General features: G+C 48.2%; 1 protein-coding gene across 3 annotated transcripts in view; it reads left to right on the forward strand.

Annotated features, from left to right (window-relative positions):
* Window positions 1–1,319: 1,319 nt before the first annotated feature.
* LOC146789869 (uncharacterized) overlaps window positions 1,320–20,207 on the forward strand; it is a 575,088-nt gene continuing 556,200 nt past the window's right edge. Inside the window, exon 1 of one of the 3 annotated variants that reach the window (XM_085632224.1) lies at window positions 1,320–1,724. In XM_085632224.1, the coding sequence (XP_085488350.1) occupies window positions 1,673–1,724 (52 nt within the window). In that variant the 5' untranslated portion in view covers window positions 1,320–1,672. The remainder of the gene's footprint in view (window positions 1,725–20,207) is intronic. The other 2 variants (XM_085632225.1, XM_085632226.1) reach the window with 2 other exon arrangements.

The raw sequence follows: 20,207 nt of genomic DNA on the forward strand, positions 1-20,207 counted from the left end.
TGTTCAAGGGCCGATGTGGCTACCCGCTACCAGATGATCGACCTTCAAGAATTTCTGTTGAATCCACAGCACCATCTATGGCAAGAACATATCCTTCATCTAAGAAAAAAATTAACCTAAGATTCCCCTCCAAGCTACCCCACCCCTCCTTAGAAGAAGAAACTAATCAGCATAATTTCTCCTGTACCAGCAGCAAAATTCTGGAACTCTCTTACCAGGCAAAACCCAAGGATGATAGAGGCAACCACATGCTCTTTTTCTCTCACTCTCCTTTGCGCCACTTCATGCATAAATGGAGTAACATGTATACAGTGACACCGTCTGAACAGCTTCTGCAATCCATACACTAAAACACTTCCCACATAAACCAGGCTACATTCACACACCTTTCTCCATCTATACTTTAGCACCTTTTAAGTCTTCGCTTTCTATCCCTCACTTGTATTACTACATGCCAAATCCTAGCAACAAAAAACACAATAAGAGTGCAACATTGGTCCTTTGCAGCACTTGGAAACACTCCGTAATTAGCACACATTAGAGACCCTCGCTTCCAAGCAATCGTGCCCAAGGACTGCCATGCTACCCCTCAGTGAAGGCATATTTTTCCTTGTCAGAGGTGTGAAGTGCTATATAAATGTAACAACAAAACAGTTGCCATGAGTGTCTCTGAGTACATCTGCAATGCCCCTGGTACATTTCGAAATGCAACAGAATGGAGCTGTATAAAAGCAAAAAATAATGAATCTTAAGAGAGGGAACTGGCTGGTCTTGCAGCACCTGAGAGAAAGAAGCAACTGAGACAATTTTCCTGATGTTACTCTGTCGCCATATTTACTGATGCGCGTCTAGCATTAAGTAGCAGGCAGAAACGTTATGGCTTGCTGCCGGGCCTCTCTAGTCCTTACAACTTCGTTCAGAAGTTGCGTGGGTGGTTGGCCACAATGTTACCACTGTCCTTTCCATCAACTTCTCTTCTTCGTTACAATTCCTAACCGCATCCAACCGCAATATAGCAGCACCTCTGCAAAACTGGCCCCAGTAATAATAAAAAAAAACGGTACCTACCTCTGCAAAATCGCCCTCACCTTTCCAGCCTCCCGGGAAAATGCCCGGTGCCCCGCTACGGCCAGTCCGCCCCCCAACATGCACACCTCTCTCCTGCTAACATAACCTTCTCCTTGCAGAGCACCCCTCCTACTTGCAGCCCTCTCCTTGTACCCCTACCAACTTACTCACCTCTCCAACTTACACACCCCTGTCCTTTCGTCCCTCCCTCCTGGAAGTGGAAAAGTGAGACCCGAGCCCCTCCGCCCCCTGTAGCCCACGGGGTGGAGCCGGGGGCTGAGGCCAGCTGTCTCTCCCTCCTCCTCCTGGGAGCAGCCCTCTCCCCTTACAGTCAAGCCCCCGTTCTCCCCCTCATACAGCCTGGCCGGGACAGAGGCAAGGGTGAGCTCAGAAGTTTCTCTGCCTGGAGAGCCCCCCTCAAGTAGACGCAGCAACTACAGAGCCACCCCCCTCTATTTTTCCCAGTACATACCTTGGACCGCTGATATCACCCGACCCTTCCCTAAACTGGAATTGTAAGCAGAAGTGTACAGTTGTGGGGCGAAGGGGTGCAAGTCAGTCCAGGGCGGAGGGGTGCAAGAGTGCCCCCTCCCCCGGCGGCAGAATGGAGCTGTCCGTGAGCGACCACCTGGAGGGGATCCTGTCTGATTTCGAAGGTAAGGCGGGAGGCGCGTCGGGTCGTAAGCTGCGTGCTGGCGCGAGGGTCCGATATCAGTAACGTGCGCTACGTGGTGCGCGGCATGGAATAATATGGATTGTGTTGTGTGGCATGCATCGTGGGTGGTGCACTGCACGTTGTTAAATGCGGTTTGGTGACTCACGTGCGGTGTGGAATGATCTGGTGTGGTATTTTGTTGCGTTGCTTTGTAGTTTTTGCTCGCCGCGCAGACGCTACGTGGTCTCCAGATTTACTATCCCTTCTTTTCTGCACGTTCGCTGCCTTTGGCCGACTGATGTTATCAACCCAGTGAGAGGTTGCTGCATGCGTACCCCCCTCCCCTCTAACTACAAAAACAATATTTTCTAATGTTATGCTTGCGGCTTGCCCCGCCCTTTCCGATTCTTCTAGGGTGAAATGCTGTAAATTTCTATTTGTCTGTTTACGCATTTCTCTGTGCCTCGCCAATACATGCAGTGAAGGGTTCCACATTGTGCATTCTCTCAATTCTCCTGTCACTGTTCGCATCAAAATCAAAGTTTACCTTTGAGCAGTTTTTCATAATGGAAATAAAGTTTTATTTTACTTGAGAGAATTTTGAAAGATAGAAACATGAGCATGAAGTGAAACTCGCCTCTATGTTTAATCCATGACTTAGAGTGAGCAGCCCGCTGCCCGGATCACCGGGCTCCGGAACAGTGTATGGACCGCTCCTGTACGACAAATCGCAATTTCTTGGCATTTACAATATCTGTTAAGTACCCCCGTGACATCTGTCAGACTCGAGTTTCAACGCAACAATCATTTGAATATAGGCTCGCACTTAGAATGGGCACTACCTGGGCTTTAAGTGGGATGAAAAACTGGGGGCGTGGTCAGTGTAATTAAGGGCGTGGCTTATAAACACGTAAGCTAAAAATCTGTGTTTAGCACAGTGTGCCGCCCGACTTGTATTTTGCTGTTCCTGTCATTGCGTCCAGATTTATACAAGTCACATCATACCTACATGTCAGGACTATTGGCTTTGTCAATGGATGCTAGTTGCATAAGATGAATAAGCAGCAACTATGACTTGTATATAATATTGAAAAAACTTCCACTTAAAGCCCAGGTGACACCAGGACAATGTTGCTGATCATGAGTTTCAAACAGAGAAGGGAAATCCAGAGAGAAAATGACTCATTAAAAGGTTTCTCTTCGCTACAACGCTCACCACGCGCACATTGATGTGCCTGCTGTCACTGCAGGCCGGGAAAAAAACGGACCGCCTGTGCCAGGGCAAATAACAGCCCCGTTTCGAGGCCCCCTTAAAAAAACTGCTTATGTTCGGACCCGGTGAGACCGGCCCACTTAAAGCCCTGGGCACTACGAAACTACAATTCCCAGAACGCAAAGTCGTACTGGCTTAAAGGCTAGTGCAACCAGAAAGTGTTGCACATGGGGCAGCCTGGCAAGACTGTTAACACGTGACGTCTCGTGAATATATGTGAAGAATAGCGCTCAGTGAACAACCCGGCTTTGAAACAGTACTGGAACATCTAATTATGACTATTATATCGCGAGGTATGGAATTGTGTGTGAACCTACTAATAGGAATTAAGAAAAAAATGCTGCATTTTATATGATTGTTGGGGTGGAAATCCTGTATTAAACGTTTGGGACTGTAGCGGGTCCCGTGGTGGTAGACTTGCAGACCGGAAAGATGGAAGAATGGTACGCACACACTTATGCTTTGGATGTGGGCTGGAAGCCCATGAGCGGTCCCGCCAGTTTATTATATAGCCTCTGACCTCCCAAGGTTGAGGCTTACTCTGACCCATGGTGCAATGCAAGGTTCTTCAGTCATGATAGGCGCGGGTGCTTCTTGGGAGCTGGCATGCACGGTAGCTTTACCAGTTTGTACACAGCTCCCTCTAGGCCAGGAAACTAGACCTTTTCCCTCATGTTCACTGTGAGGTAGTTCAGTCACTTGGTGTTGTAGCCTCTCTGGACTCACCAGGCGCTGCCTTCTTAGAAAAAGACAGTCTGTGGTGGCACTCAGCTCTTCATGAATTCTCCATATCGTCGTGAGTTTCATCCTCTTCAGGCCTGGCCACTCGTTGGCATCTCATAGGAACGGCTCTGTAGATTACTCATTACCTTTGCCAGCATGGAGGCTGCTGCAGTGGTCTCTCGGAGGTTGAGCACCTGAAGGTTCAGCACCTGTGGACAGTCATCCTGAGAGATCATACTGATGTACACCTCGGTAGCTGTGGTGCTGTCCTCTTTCCCATCTCGGGGAGGGGCAGATGGTGAGAGAGAAAGTCTGCTGGGTTCTTGGACCTCTGTCGATATACAACCTCCATGTGGTCTTGTTGCACCTGGATGCCTAGTGTTCTGTCCGAGGCTGATGGTGCGGTGCAGTTCCACATAACAAGGGGAAAAGCGTCTGGTGGTCAGTGATAACTCTGAACGGTCTTACGCAGGGATACAGTTAGAAGTGCCCGTACGCCCACTTGAAGGCCAGCGCCTCTCTCTGGGAGTATCTTGTCTCTTTAGGCATCGGTGCTTTGCTGGCAAAGGCTAGTGGGGCTCATCTCCCGGGTTCTGCCTCCTTGCTGCTCCCAGGCCTACTGGGCTGGCATCGACTAAGAGTTCGGTCTGTTTCCCAGGGTCGCAGTAGGCCATGATGATCTTACTCAGTAGGGCTGCCTATGCAGTCTGGATTGCGTATTCTTCCTCCAAGCCCCACCTCCAGGGGAGGTCCGTCTTGGTCAGGGCTCTCAGTGGCTCCGTATGGTAGCAAAGTTAGGAATAAACCTCCCACAATAGGTGGCCATGCCCAAGAAACTGCAGACTTCTGAAACTATCACTGGGACAGGAGCCTGTTGTATAGCCTGGAACTTCCTGGGAGCAACATGCACACCTTCTTGATTAAACACGTAGCTGAAGAACTTAATAGAGTTCTGGAAGAAAAAACACTTTTCCTTGTGAAAAGTGACACCATGCTCCCACAGGCATTTCATTGTGGCACGTAGATGTTTGTGGTGTTCCGCAGTTGTAGAGTAGAGTTTGGGGAGAGGATGTAGCCTTACGGATGGAGCGGTTGACCTTGAAGCTGGGGAACCGGGTTCGAGTCTCGGCAACGATGCTCAACATCCTATGCTTCTGGGCAAATCACTTAATCTTCCAGTGTCTAACAAAACAAGCATTGGCATAGCCAATAGGTCTCCCCTTTGGGACCTTATAAGTGTTTAGCAATGCAACAGTTGATATTGTTGCACAAACGATATTGTGCTGCATAACTAAATACTTATAAGGCCCCAAAGGCGAGACCTATTGGGTATGCCAATGCTTGTTCTTTCATTGTTTTCTTGACAGGCATGTTACACAGCAGCTCGAGCGTACCAGCTCAGCATTCCTTACTCAGGAAATTGGTGTCAAGGTTTCTAAGAGGTCCTCCACAGAGATTATGATAACTGGTCTTAAGCAGAGTATTTACTGTTGTTGAAGGAAACGTCAGGTAAGGGTCTCCAAAACTGAATGTTCTTTCAACAAAGGGGACAAAGATTCCCATTTCCTCACCATATCACTTCTGGATGTTCCTGACAGGTATGGGGTTCCTGTTCTTCTGAAACGGCAGGGCTAGACGTGCCAGCGTGCTGGAACATCAAGGTAAGAATTGTGGCTGGAAAGCTTCACTCTCACTTAGCCTTCCAAAGAAGGAATGTAAATGAACATTGAAAGCTATATTAAAGGACGAGACACCCCAAAGACAGTGGGGTTGCGATCACAAAGAGCAGAAGACCTTTCTCAAGCCTTGATACTCACCCCTGCCTTCCGTTATGCTCATCCTGTACCAACCCAAAGTCCTCCCACTCGCTTCGGAACGTGTGTTATACAAAATGCGATTGGAAATAGAGAACCTCCTGTTTAATCTAATAGTTTGAGAATTGAAGCTTGTGGTAGCAACACAAACAAAAGAGGTCAGAGTACTTCTCTGACTTTCGCAAAAAGGATACGTGCCATTTCCCTTTCCAAAGAACTCTGATGATCATGCCTCAGCAAGTCAAGCATTGCCCGACACTCACCTGGCTGAATGTACACCCTAATCAAGTTGTATAGGATGCCTGCCAATGTCGTGCATCCCGAGAGACCAATTATTATGGGATGCCTTTTTGTCATGGAAGTGGACTGTGTAGACTGAAGACTCACTTCAATGTAAATGAGGTTGAATGTCTCCAAACTAATAGGAGTGAAAGATAAGAACCAGCACACAGGAAAGGACTGGTGTAGCGGTATACTCCGTGCTACTATTGGTAAGCAGTACTTATTGGCTCAAGTGGAATGAAATATAGTGAGAAATAGTAGCGCACATGATTGTACCTACCATCCTTGTGAGAAGCGGCGTGTTGGAGGTTTTAATCAATGGGTGGGTGTGGTCTAGTGTTGTCTGATATCCATCCTTTTCTTTTGTAGGCGATTGGAACTGTTTACTGGTCAGTGTGATCCTGTGACAGATGATTGCAAATAACCAAACAAAAAAACTTTACTTCCTTAATCAATCAGTTTCACGCTTTGCCAGGATGGGGTGCCATACTCTGCTGCCAGTACAAAGAAAGTGGTCCCACCAGCGAGTTTGGCCTTAGAACAGAAACCTCTCCTTTTCTTCTTAGGAGTGTATCTTTAGAACTTTACTTGTAAGAAACATTGGCCCTTGTCATGGATGGTGGTGAGAGTAATGAAGAGTGTCTTGAAGACAGAATATCTTTGCTAGGATACAGTGAAGTTCTTGGGGCACTGGTGGGATGAGTTACTATGTCTCGAAGAGGTCTTGTTGCTACATTGTGGATCCTTGACCCAAAGTACAGTGGCAAGTGTGGCTTCCAGGTAGAAACCATGTGTGTGTAATGTAGACAAGGAATGACAGACTATGGTGGCCTGATGTTGCTGTGGGAATCCTAGATGAGTAAACAAGGGGTAGAAATCTTGATACTTTGCTCATGCGGGTACCAGGAAAAAGCTGGAGTAGTCCATATTCTCTCTAACACTTTGATATTTCAGTTGACATGTCTTATGTGTCGAGTTCTGGGTTCAGATGGTTGCACAAAGCTCGCTATTCCATTCTCCACAGGTTAGCTTCTCAGTTTTTCAAAAGATGATTTTAAGTTGGTTGTTACTGGTCAACAGTTCAGAGGCAGTGGTTTGCAAATGGGCGGGACAGACTCAGCACATGGTGTGTTGAATATATCCATTCTAAGCTTGGCAAAGCCAGGATAACACAAGGGTTATTGGGGGCGGAAGGGGTGCAACCTAACCTATATGAAGCTGCTACACTTTAGAAACATGTTGCTGTTTTCTTCTTTGCGAGAACCAAGACTGAAACTAGGGGAGGTTGTGAGGAAAAACTCAGTCAATCGTTTCATTTTCATCTTTCATACTGAGGTATTGCACAGATGTTTTAGTGCCTCTGTAACTATGGCTCGTCAGTAAGTCCATGTTTTTTGCAAACCACTCTTCACAAATCCGCACAAAAGTTTACAGAAAAAACTGTATCCTGTCACTTTATCCATCAAATGTTTTACATCAATTAATCAGAGTTGTGAAAATCGGAGTTCAACGCCCCCTTTTTTTACTCTCATGAGCACAGTCTGATACCATCTGGTCACATGCAGACATTACAGACCAATTTCAGGTTCCTGGTAATCCTAAAAAAAAAGCAGACATGCACTTCCATGAACTCTATGGTCTGCAATGGACCTCAACCTATGTAGAATGATTTCCAACTCAACCATCCCTACACCTCCCCCACCCAATGCTTTCCTGCTGGTATGACACCTTAGACAGTGCTTAAATTGGTAAATATGCACAGACACATACATAATGTGCAACCATGTAATATGGTCCAATATTGAAGGCAAAGCGGTTTGAAAAGGCCACAAGAACCCAGAGATGGCAACATAGAACCATAATAACAGGCACTGGAATTATGAGAATCTGCAGCCGCTGTGTTTTCCACATAATTATGGATTTGCCAGATAAGATCTGCATAGTATGCAGCAGCTGATGGGTTAATAAAAAAAAGACAATTCGAGCCCATACATTACTAAAAAGGCAACAACACGTCTTGCTTCAGAGTGGAAGGTCTCTTGCAAAGGTTGACTGGTCACTTTTCTGCTGCTTATTGCTTGCTGTATTTGCGTGTTAAACTGGTACTACTGAGGTGTATTGAAAATGCATAAAAATTACAAAGTAATGAAATAATACCACCACAAAATGTGCAGCATTATACCACATACTTGCTCTGTCTACTGTATCGCCATTTGTTGGCAGAACAGTGCTTAATGCCTTCTCTTTCTTTTTAAAAAAAAATATCTTTTTATTGATTATATTTACAAAAAACACAAACAATCGGCAAATCACATATATCAGCAAACAATGCATAACAGATATGGCAGTTCCTTTGGAATACACAGCAATTACGAGGAACATCGCATGAATCTGGAGGGGTCCTCAGGGGGACAGATTCATTATCAGAGGGGGCCGTAGGTGCAAAACAAATATCTCCCCTGTATGTGTTCCACTTGGCCCACACTCGGGACCATTTTTGGGGGCAACCTCTTGCCACATAAACAGTTTTCTCCCTAAACATGCACCAATCAAGGTTGCGCTTCCACACGGCAATGGTAGGGGGTGCGTGTCCACCCCATAGTTGAGCAATATCTCTTTTAGCAACGGCAGCACCCAGGGTGACCCACAGTCTTTCCATCCACACCAAATCAGTGGGCTCCCACACATTGAGTAGACATCTCTGAGCCTCTGGGCGGATAGACTTATGAAGGACCTCACTCATGACCATATGTATTCCCCTCCAATATCTCTGGATCTGTACACACTCCCACAAAATGTGCATAAAGGTAGCAGTCTGTCCATACTGTCGTCTGCAGTCCGCGTTCTTCCCGCGCCCCATGTGGACCAGTTGTGGTCCAGTGATGTAAGTCTTGTGGAAAATTTTCAACTGGACAAGATGGAGACGTGCTGAAATCGCCACCTCCCTGGGGGAGGCCACCGCCTCTCTCCACTCTTCGTCGTCCAGTAAGAGGCCATCCCTCTCCCACGGCTCGCGTAATTTAACCAGAGGATCTGGTGTGTTGTTAACAAGCTTTTTATATGTTAATAAGATAGCTTTCTGCGGAAGTAGCCCATCCAACAACCTATCCTCTAGGGGGGAGGAGTCGGGGGGGGGGGGGGGGAGTCCCTATTTATGGCGGTGGTCAGTGCATGTCGGATCTGCAGATAGCGAAAGAACTCCGAGTCTGCGAGTTCGTACTGTTGTTGCAACTGGCCAAAGCTGAGCATGTCACCCTTCACCCAGAGGTCGCCCACCCGGGAGATGCCAATGAGGTCCCACTTATCGAAACCTTTGGAGGAGTGTAGACTGCCCAGATGTTCCGAATCCCACAAGGGGGTTGCAAGTGTCAGTTTACGGTCCCACCCTAAACTTTTGTTGACTGCGTGCCATACTTGGACCGAGTGGGAGGTGGGCTCAGTCAGGGGGAGTTTCTTGGGATTGGCGTATAGGGCCCTGTTGTATGTCCCACCCGGCGGCAGCCATCTGTCTATGGCATAACCTGGGTCTCCCGGAGTCCGGTATGTACCCTGGTTGATGGCAGCTAGGTGGGCTGCCCAGTAATATTTCTTTATGTTGGGGAGGCTAATGCCGCCGTCATACCAATTAAGGGTCAGTTTGTGAAGCGCTATTCTCGGTCTCCCATCCCATAGTAACTGCCGCTGTAGGTCCTCGATCTCCTTAAAGTATCCGGCCAGAACTGGGACGGGATAGTTTTGCAGGGTATAGAGGGAGTGGGGCAGGGACATCATCTTAAAGAGAGCGGCTCGACTAAGCAGCGAGAGAGAGAGCACCCTCCAGTTGGCAACTTCACGTCGCAGGTGCTGTAGGGGTGGGAGTAGATTTCTCTCATAACGGAGCCCGGGGTCGATGGTAACAAAAATCCCTAAGTACTGGAAACCGTCGGACACGACCTGTATAGGACAATCCCTGGGGGAGAGACGGAGTCTCACCCGATAGGGTGTAAAGGAGTGACTTCTTCCAATTAATTGAGTAGCCCGAAAATCTACTGAAGGATGTGAAGATGTCTAAAACACATCAGATGGATTTCCTGGGGGAAGCCAGGTAAAGGAGAATGTCGTCCGCGTAGAGCGAGATACGGTCTTCCCACTCCACTGACCACCTCAGTCCACGTATGGACAAGTCGCCCCGGATCCAGGCAGCGAGGGGCTCCAAGGACAGGGCAAAGAGCAGGGGCGACAAAGGACACCCCTGCCTAGTACCGCGACTGAGAGCAAAGGATTCAGACCGTTTATTGTTGACCACCACCTGTGCAAGAAGAGCAGACTAGAGGAGTCTGACCCATGATATAAACTGCGGTCCAAACCCCAATTTGTAAAGTACTGCAAAGAGGTAGGGCCATTCAAAAGTATCAAATACCATGGAGGCATCCAAGGACAAGATTATAGCGTCCTCTTGGATAGTGTCGGCCCACTCTATCACCCCATGCACTCGCCGCAGGTTGAGAGCAGGGTTGCAATGGGGCATAAAGCCTGACTGATCCGGGTGTACTAGGGCATCAATCACTTGCGATAGGCGGGTGGCCAGAAGTTTGGCGAGGATTTTGGGTTCCGCATTGATCAGGGAGATAGGTCGATAGGAGGCGCAGCTATCTCTAGGTTTTCCTTCCTTGGGGATGACAATGCCTTCTCTTTCTTGAGTCCTTTTCTTCAGCCAGGTCCCTTCTCAGCACCTTAAATCAACCTTGGGCTCTCAAGAACTATATACAAGCGAAAAACAATGTGTCACAAAACAGCCCCAGATTGAGTTTGACAGACCCTCAAAAAAGCTTCCCATCAAAAATCCATGGGGGGAAACTGGGATTTGTTATCCTAGCTCACTTGCGAAAGCGCAAAATCTGCACAACTCCATGGTTTACTCCTTTGGTGACAGTACTGTGCAGGGCCTGAAAAGTGTGCACGCAAGCAAATGAGTCAACGTGGGTTTCATACTTAATCTATTTTCCAGAATACCAAGGCAAAGAGCAAGTGTAAACGTTTGAACACAATAAAAAATAGAATGTGTGCTCTACCTAAGCAAACACGAGATGCCAGGTGCAACGTCAGTGTTCACCCACTCAAGAGCAAGCCCAGAAAACGTGCCTGCTGTCTGCCTCTCAATTAAGAAATCGGTGTTTCCCTGGAGTCACTGAAGGTATAGCAGTAACTTATTTTCAGGACTTTTGGGCTACAGAGAGATCCCAAGTCGCCAACTCAATCCACTTAGGAGATAACCTAACTATAAAACATTTTAGAGGCTGCGGCGAATAATGCAATGAGCAAAATTCAAAGTAAACAGGTACAGTTATGCACATCATCTTTTTAAAACAGCAACTGCTTGTCAAACGAGATGGCATAAAGGGCATAAAGGGGAATATGTGAACAAACAATGTTTGGGCATAACAATAAAGAGTTGCAATATTATGCGTGGGGCTTAATCTAGTCGGTGATAGATTCTGCGTGGCAAGAGACAAAAAAATCCTGCATTATAAAAACGAGGCCACTGGAATTGCGTAGAAAATTAGGACGTAATAAGGAAAATTGCGTACAAGCATTACTTTTTTTTTTAAACACTGATTTTGTGGACAAATGTTTCACCTCATTACTACCAGTTTGACAGAGCAATGCAGCGATAATTGACAACAAGCACGCGAATGGTGCGCGCGCGCCACAGCGAGCCATGTGTTTTGAATTATCGCGCACGCGTCTAGGCATGAAAATTCAAAACATATGGCGCCCGTGCGGGTAACCGCAAGCAATAGGCCACACACACACGAGCGTGCGTGTGGTGAGCTTTCTGAATCCCCTTACAGTAAGTCTCGCAGAACAGCATATGCGCGCTGCTGAGACCTAAAAAAATGAACGTGTCCTTGTGTAACGAAACTGGTGCTCGTGTAAAACGCTCTGATACCGGATATCTTCTAGTCTAGTTCGCGCTATATAACCCCCCCCCCCCTCCCCCCCAAAAAGGTAATTCAGGATCTCACTACTCACATTCATGACACCCCGGAGGACTGACGATGTTTCCTTGAAGACATCCTGGAAGACATCAGCTGCATAAATGATGAGAAAAATTCAGTCTTTTGTATCTGCTCAGCCCAAGGTGTGTCAAAAATGTGGTGATGTATCTGCTTTCTTCGGAGAGGATCAGTTGATGGTATCTTGCATTGAGATCCAATATGGAAAACCTTTGCGACCCGTTGAGGTCCTCAGTGATGTTGTCCATCGTGGGCGTTGTGTGCCTCTCCTGTTTGATGGCTTTATTGGGGAGGCGCAATTCAAAGCAGAGACATTTCTTCCCTGGTTGCTTCGACTTCTCTGCTATAACTATGGGGCATACCCATTGCGTCGGGTCCAATACCTTTTCGATGACACCTTGGCTTTCCAGTTTGTCTAGCTCCTTCACAACCAGCAGCAGGAGATGAAAAGGCACACGCCAGCGGCGAAGAGTGACTGGCTTGACGGACTAGTTAATATGTAGCTTGATTGGTGGAGCTTTCAGGCACCCTAGTCCCTTAAAGAGCTCAGGAAATTGATTCAGTAGCTCATCAACTTGCCGAGTCTTCACATTCCGGGCGAAGGACACAAGGCTCAGACCTTCTGCTGTGTGGCTCCTGCTGAGGGTGTTAGCTTCTCTGTTGACCAAATGGAACATGATCGTTTTATATCTTGATCTTCTGACTTTATTCATACTATCATCTGTCCCTTTAACAACAGTGGAGACTGGCTGCCATAGGTGAATATCTTGGTGTTGGCCAGTGATGAAGGCGGTCTTGGTTGGAGGTGCCTGTACTGTTCCCTGAGACGTGGGTTTTGGTGAGGGCTTTGACATCGGAACCGGCGATCTGAATTAGGCATGTGGGCTGTGGCCGCCGGGGGTGTTTCGTGTCATTGGTGAATGAGATGAAGAAGGCTTCTTCCTCGTAGTCTTCAGGTGACAAGACCTCAAGGCGATGTTTGTAATGCTACGGGGCTTTGGTGGCCCCTTGTGGTTCAGGATCATCAAGAGTCAGTTGCCGTATGGCACGGTACAGGTGCGCCTGCCCCTTGCACTTCTCCCTCAGGACCCCCCTCTATATATGGTGGCAAAGTGGTTCAACTTACTATGGTTCAAGCACATGCAGCCATGCGCCGGGCAGTCAAGCGGGTTCTCATCCTGGCCTCAGTACTTGCAGCAATGCCCTTGTGGATGGGTGGGTTGAATCTTGGGCTTGTTCACCTTTCCTTTCATGTGGATTGCGCCTGTGCATTCCACTTACACTACGGGGTCTTCTCTGGCTGTTGCGTGATGGCTCCATCCATTTTGGCGACTCCGATAGATCATGGGACCTGGCCATAATGAGGATGCCATTGAGGCTGATGTTGGGTTGCCAGGATGAGGCCTCTGAGAGTCTTGTTCCAGCACCCTTGAATAATCTGCGCCCTTATCTCTTTGGGCTGGGCTGGTCATTCGCTATGCATTTGCTGGCAAGCTCACGTAAACTGCGTCAATTGACTCTCCTTCACCCTGCTGAGCCTGGAGGAGCTTGAAGCGTTCAAAGTCTGAATTAAGTTGTGAGTTGAAGTGCACGCACAGCTGCGTCGTAGTCGTTGGGTGTTCCGGTGTCCAGGAGGTACTCAAAGAGTTTTTAGATCTCTTTGACTGCAAAGTGGAGTCGGAGAGAGTGTTTGTTGGCCCCATCAGTCTTAAGTAATTCTCAAGCCTTCTGAACCAGGTTTCCCTACGGGGCGAAGCGGTTTCCTGGTCAGTAAGTTTGCTAAAGAGTTGCAGTACCCGAATGAGCACATGTTGGGGAGGGAACTGTCCTCATGGCAGCCCCTGCTGGGCTGCAGCATTGGCTTAATCTGCCATGGTGAGTAGCCCTGAGGCCCACAGCTAGGGTGTGGAGGTTAGCAGCAAGCTTGACACATGTGGTGTTGCCGGCCTGATGCTTGTAGCCGATCCTCCTTGTTGGGCTCCCCTGGAATGCAGGTGCTGTAGAGGCTGTTCTGATGAAGGGGGTGCTATGGGGGGTAGCTGGCAAAACGCAGTGCCGTCTGGCTTTAACAAAGGGGCTTCTGCGCAGCTGTCCTTACTGCTCTGTATCCTTTTATCAGTGTATTGCTATTTTGCCCCACTACCCTAGCCTTCCATTCAACAATCTCTTTCCTTTTCATTATGTAATTCAATTGCCCTTACTGATGTCAATGCTTGTTTGATCCTTCTTATTCCCCTTTGATGTATTTTTTCTTCTTCTGACTTCTGTACCTTTTACTAGCCACTGTCGCGCCACCCAGTGTATGGAGGACGTTCACGGTACCCAGGGTCTGCTGACTGCAGATTACCGCAAGCCCCTGTGCACGCACAGGCCTGCCTGCGGGGCCACCACTGACTTGGGGCACCCAGGGCCTAGAGACAGACGTTTTAAGGCATGGACAAAGTGGGCTCTGGCCCAGGGCCCCAGCCTTTCAGGGGGCCCCCCTGATTGAGCCAGCTCAGTTCTGCCAAGAGTCTTGCCCTGATGACCTTGAATAACTTTTAAACAGATTGTTTATATACCGTTTTCCTTTCATTTGTTTTTTAATGTGGGTGATGTATGAAAGTCTATTGCAGACATTTTGCAGAGAAATGTTGTGTTTATGTTTCATGCAATATCCATAAAAATGTTTATTTTAGATCAAAACAGGTTCTGGCACATGAGAAATGGGAAGGTAGCACAGAGATATTTGCAGTAATATTATTGAGCTGCTGTGTTACAATATTGAAAACATGCATCATTATCACTGAATATTAGATTTAAACACATTTAGAATTTGGATGAGAGTGCATGTGCACTGTCAGTGACTTGGCCAAACAGGGGATGAAAGAGTAGAATGTGGACCACAAATTCAAAACTGTTCGAACAGGAGCCCTCAAAATAATTTGGCCCCGGGCACTCAAAATACATTTGGCCCCGGGCCCCAACATCCTTAAAATGTCCCTGCCTAGAGAGGCTTCAGCACGTCACGTGTGTGGGGGGCCGTCTCTTGATGCAAAATGCAGGTACAGTGGCTTCAAGGGCAGGCAGATAGGGGCTGATAAAATGCCAGGCATCGCTCCAACCTGGTATTCTGCTAGAGCAGTGCATGCAGTAGTCGCGCAAGGGTTGGCCGTGCACCATGTTGTGGAGCTGAAGGGCAGGAAAACAGCAGGGAGCACCTCCAAATGCTCAGCGAGCAATGTCATGAAGTCAGGGCACACGTGGCGTGGCGGACCTGTGTCGTCAGTGTAGCAGGTGGAAGCAGGGCCCTCAGGAGTAGACCTCAAAGATGGAAGAATGACACACACACTCACACTTTGCTTTGGATGTGGGCCGGAAAACCATGAGCGGTCCTGCCTGTTTATTATATAGTCTCTAGCCACACTTGTGCAAAAGAAAAGTTCCGGGCAGCCAGGCTACTGCGGAGGAGGGACTAGGTGGCCATTATAGGGACCGTCACTAGAGATATTTGCGCCTCATCCATTAAGAGACCCTTGGTGCTTGCCTCTCGCCTCATCTCCAGAGACAAATGCAAAAACAATTGATGGACAGAATGCAGAACAATGTCATACATTCAGCCCAGTACAGAGATCTGGGCCTAAATCCATCGTTTTTTTACTCACCATGCCATTCCAGTTTGCAAATCAGTCTTGACCCTGTGCCCAATGGAAACAGTCCAGCCCGAACTGCCAGGACAGGTTCTCCTTGGACTGGAAACAAGCATCCTAGGACCGGTTTCGGGGTTTCACCCCTCATCAGCCAGGATAGCTTGACTCCAATGGCATGGAGAGCACGGGACCCACGGCTGGGCATACCCGTCCCACTCAGGGGGACAAATGCAAAAACTACAATTGATGGACAGAATGCAAAACAATGTCATACATTCACCCCAGTACAGAGATCTGGGCCTAAACTATCGTTTTTTTGCTCACCATGCCATTCCAGTTTGAACCCAGCCATATGCAAATCAGTCTTGACCCTGTGCCCAATGGGAACAGTCCAGCCCGAACTGCCAGGCCAGGTCCTCCCTGGACTGGAAACAAGCATCGTAGGACCGGTTTTGGGGTTTCACCTCTCATCAGCCAGTATAGCTTGACTCCAGTGGCATGGAGAGCACGGGACCTACGTCTGGGCATACCCGTCCCACTCGGGGTGACAAATACAAAAACGACAATTGATGTACAGAATGTAGAACAATGTCATACATTCACCCCAGTACAGAGATCTGGGCCTAAATCCATCGTTTTTTTGCTCACCATGCCTTTCCAGTTGAACCCAGCCATATGCAAATGAGTCTTGTCCCTGTGCCCAATGGGAACAGTCCAGCCCGAACTGCCAGGCCAGGTTCTCCCTGGACTGGAAACAAGCATCCTAGGACCGGTTTCTGGTTTCACCCCTCATCAGCCAGGACAGCTTGACTCCAGTGGCACGAAGAGCACGGGATCCACGTCTGGGCATACCCGTCTCACTCGGGGTGACAAATGCAAAAACAACAATTGATGGACAGAATGCAGAACAATGTCATACATTCACCCCAGTACAGAGATTTGGGCCTAAATTCATCGTTATTTTGCTCACCATGCCATTCCAGTTTGAACCCAGCCATATGCAAATCAGTCTTGACCCTGTGCCCAATGGGAACAGTGCAGCCCGAACTGGCAGGCCAGGTCTTCCCTGGACTGGAAACAACCATCCTAGGACAGGTTTCGGGTTTCACCCCTCATCAACCAGGACAGCTTGACTCTAGTGGCATCGAGTGCACGGGACCTACGTCTGGGCATACCCGTCCCACTCGGGGTGACAAATACAAAAACGACAATTGATGTACAGAATGTAGAACAATGTCATACATTCACCCCAGTACAGAAATCTGGGCCTAAATCCATCGTTTTTTTGCTCACCATGCCTTTCCAGTTGAACCCAGCCATTTGCAAATGAGTCTTGTCCCTGTGCCCAATGGGAACAGTCCAGCCCGAACTGCCAGGCCAGGTCCTCCCTGGACTGGAAACAAGCATCCTAGGACCGGTTTCTGGTTTCACCCCTCATCAGCCAGGACAGCTTGACTCCAGTGGCACGAAGAGCACGGGATCCACGTCTGGGCATACCCGTCTCACTCGGGGTGACAAATGCAAAAACAACAATTGATGGACAGAATGCAGAACAATGTCATACATTCACCCCAGTATAGAGATCTGGGCCTAAATCCATCGTTATTTTGCTCACCATGCCATTCCAGTTTGAACCCAGCCATATGCAAATCAGTCTTGACCCTGTGCCCAATGGGAACAGTGCAGCCCGAACTGGCAGGCCAGGTCTTCCCTGGACTGGAAACAACCATCCTAGGACAGGTTTCGGGTTTCACCCCTCATCAACCAGGACAGCTTGACTCTAGTGGCATCGAGTGCACGGGACCTACGTCTGGGCATACCCGTCCCACTCGGGGTGACAAATACAAAAACGACAATTGATGTACAGAATGTAGAACAATGTCATACATTCACCCCAGTACAGAAATCTGGGCCTAAATCCATCGTTTTTTTGCTCACCATGCCTTTCCAGTTGAACCCAGCCATTTGCAAATGAGTCTTGTCCCTGTGCCCAATGGGAACAGTCCAGCCCGAACTGCCAGGCCAGGTCCTCCCTGGACTGGAAACAAGCATCCTAGGACCGGTTTCTGGTTTCACCCCTCATCAGCCAGGACAGCTTGACTCCAGTGGCACGAAGAGCACGGGATCCACGTCTGGGCATACCCGTCTCACTCGGGGTGACAAATGCAAAAACAAGAATTGATGGACAGAATGCAGAACAATGTCATACATTCACCCCAGTATAGAGATCTGGGCCTAAATCCATCGTTATTTTGCTCACCATGCCATTCCAGTTTGAACCCAGCCATATGCAAATCAGTCTTGACCCTGTGCCCAATGGGAACAGTGCAGCCCGAACTGGCAGGCCAGGTCTTCCCTGGACTGGAAACAACCATCCTAGGACAGGTTTCGGGTTTCACCCCTCATCAACCAGGACAGCTTGACTCTAGTGGCATCGAGTGCACGGGACCTACGTCTGGGCATACCCGTCCCACTCGGGGTGACAAATACAAAAACGACAATTGATGTACAGAATGTAGAACAATGTCATACATTCACCCCAGTACAGAAATCTGGGCCTAAATCCATCGTTTTTTTGCTCACCATGCCTTTCCAGTTGAACCCAGCCATTTGCAAATGAGTCTTGTCCCTGTGCCCAATGGGAACAGTCCAGCCCGAACTGCCAGGCCAGGTCCTCCCTGGACTGGAAACAAGCATCCTAGGACCGGTTTCTGGTTTCACCCCTCATCAGCCAGGACAGCTTGACTCCAGTGGCACGAAGAGCACGGGATCCACGTCTGGGCATACCCGTCTCACTCGGGGTGACAAATGCAAAAACAACAATTGATGGACAGAATGCAGAACAATGTCCTACATTCACCCCAGTATAGAGATCTGGGCCTAAATCCATCGTTATTTTGCTCACCATGCCATTCCAGTTTGAACCCAGCCATATGCAAATCAGTCTTGACCCTGTGCCCAATGGGAACAGTGCAGCCCGAACTGGCAGGCCAGGTCTTCCCTGGACTGGAAACAACCATCCTAGGACAGGTTTCTGGTTTCACCCCTCATCAGCCAGGACAGCTTGACTCCAGTGGCATCGAGAGCACGGGACCCACTTCTGGGCATACCCGTCTCACTCGGGGTGACAAATGCAAAAACAATTGATGGACAGAATGCAGAATAATGTCATACATTTGTCTCCAAAGACAACCCGTCCAGACTGATTTTCTTGCAGACCTTTATTCACCAGACGCGATATTTGATTTTTGTGTCTAAATTCACCCTAGAATGCATTCCTTCTACTAAGCCTGTGCAGCCAGTTGGCGGATGTTTGAAGTCCAGGTAGCCTGGGGGTGGTGGGGACTAAAAGTGAGATAGAGAATAAATCAGCCTTCATCGTGGCACTGCTAGGGGGGTGCAATGACAAACTTGGGATAAAAAGGTATGGGAGAGAGCCAGCAGCCTGGAACAGAGAGGTTTACAGTTACTATTATAACTGCAGCGAGTCGTCCTTGCGCCAAAACTAGGAGACAGCTGTTAGCACAGGCTGGTAACCTACCAGTGGGCAGAGGTAACTGCTTGTCACATCTGGCCTCTAGAATGCTATTCCACACAGCGAAAAATCGACCGGAAGCTATTGCAGAGCTTTACATAATCACCAGTTACATTACACAAGGACATTTCTTTTTTTTGTAGACGAGTGCTATCCCACAATCACAGGATGTTAAGTTGAGGCGAGACTGGAACCCGGTTCCCCAGTTCCAAAGTCCACAGCTTTGGCCTGTAATGCCACATCAGCATTGCACGGCGAGCTCGCCGCGGATACAGACGGTGGCCAGCCGCAAACTAGTTCGACATCCAGTATGGGTTAGTGTTGATCCCAAGCAAATTGTCAGGACTATTGGCTTTGTCAATGGTTGTTAGTTGCATAAGATAAATAAGCAGCAACTATGGCTTGTCTTTAATACTGAAAAGGCTTCCACTTAAACCCCTGGTGACACCACGACGATGCTGCTGCTCCTGAGTTTCAAAAAGAGATGGGTAATCCAGAGAGAAAAATACTTTTTCAAGGATTTCCCTTCCCCTTCAACACTCACCTGGCATGACCTCATGCCGTAACTTCTCCACTACTGAGAAGTGAACAGTGTGAGCACATCGATGTGCCTGCTGTCACTGTAGTCTGGAGAAGAAAAAAATGGACCGCCTGTGCCAGGGCACAAAACAGAGCCTGATAGAGACCCGATTCGAGGCCTCCTTAAAACAAGCATTGAAAATGCAATAGGTCTCGCCTTTGATTAAGTTAGAGCCATTTGCTTTGCTAATGGTATTGTATAGCAAAGCAAATGGCTTTAACTTAATGAAAGGCGAGACCTATTGCATTTTTAATGCTTGTTCCTATTGGTCACAGTTAGTGTCCAGGTCCTGAACGCAGATTCTACATGATAAACGGGACACACAACTTAGTTTTCAAATATAAGTCAGGAATGTGAGACGCGTACAACGAGGTCGAAAAGAGAAGCAATGAATAAAAAAAGTTTAAGCGCATCAACTTGGAGAGGCTAACTTGCGCGCTGATGATCTAAAGCTGTGGCATGAAGGTCCCAAATTAAGGCAAGTCCCATGCTGTTCACGTCTGAGAATTAGATGGGATTTCACTGTCACAAAGAAAGTCTGGAGATGAGGTCTCCAAAGGAGTTAGGGGCGGCGCCATACATTAAAAAAAAATACTGTGCCAGCCTGCCTCAAGCGCTCCTCCCGAGCAGCCCTGCCTGCCGATCACATAAT

The sequence above is a fragment of the Triturus cristatus genome, chromosome 10 (genome assembly GCF_964204655.1).
Source record: "Triturus cristatus chromosome 10, aTriCri1.1, whole genome shotgun sequence".
NCBI lineage: Eukaryota > Metazoa > Chordata > Amphibia > Caudata > Salamandridae > Triturus > Triturus cristatus.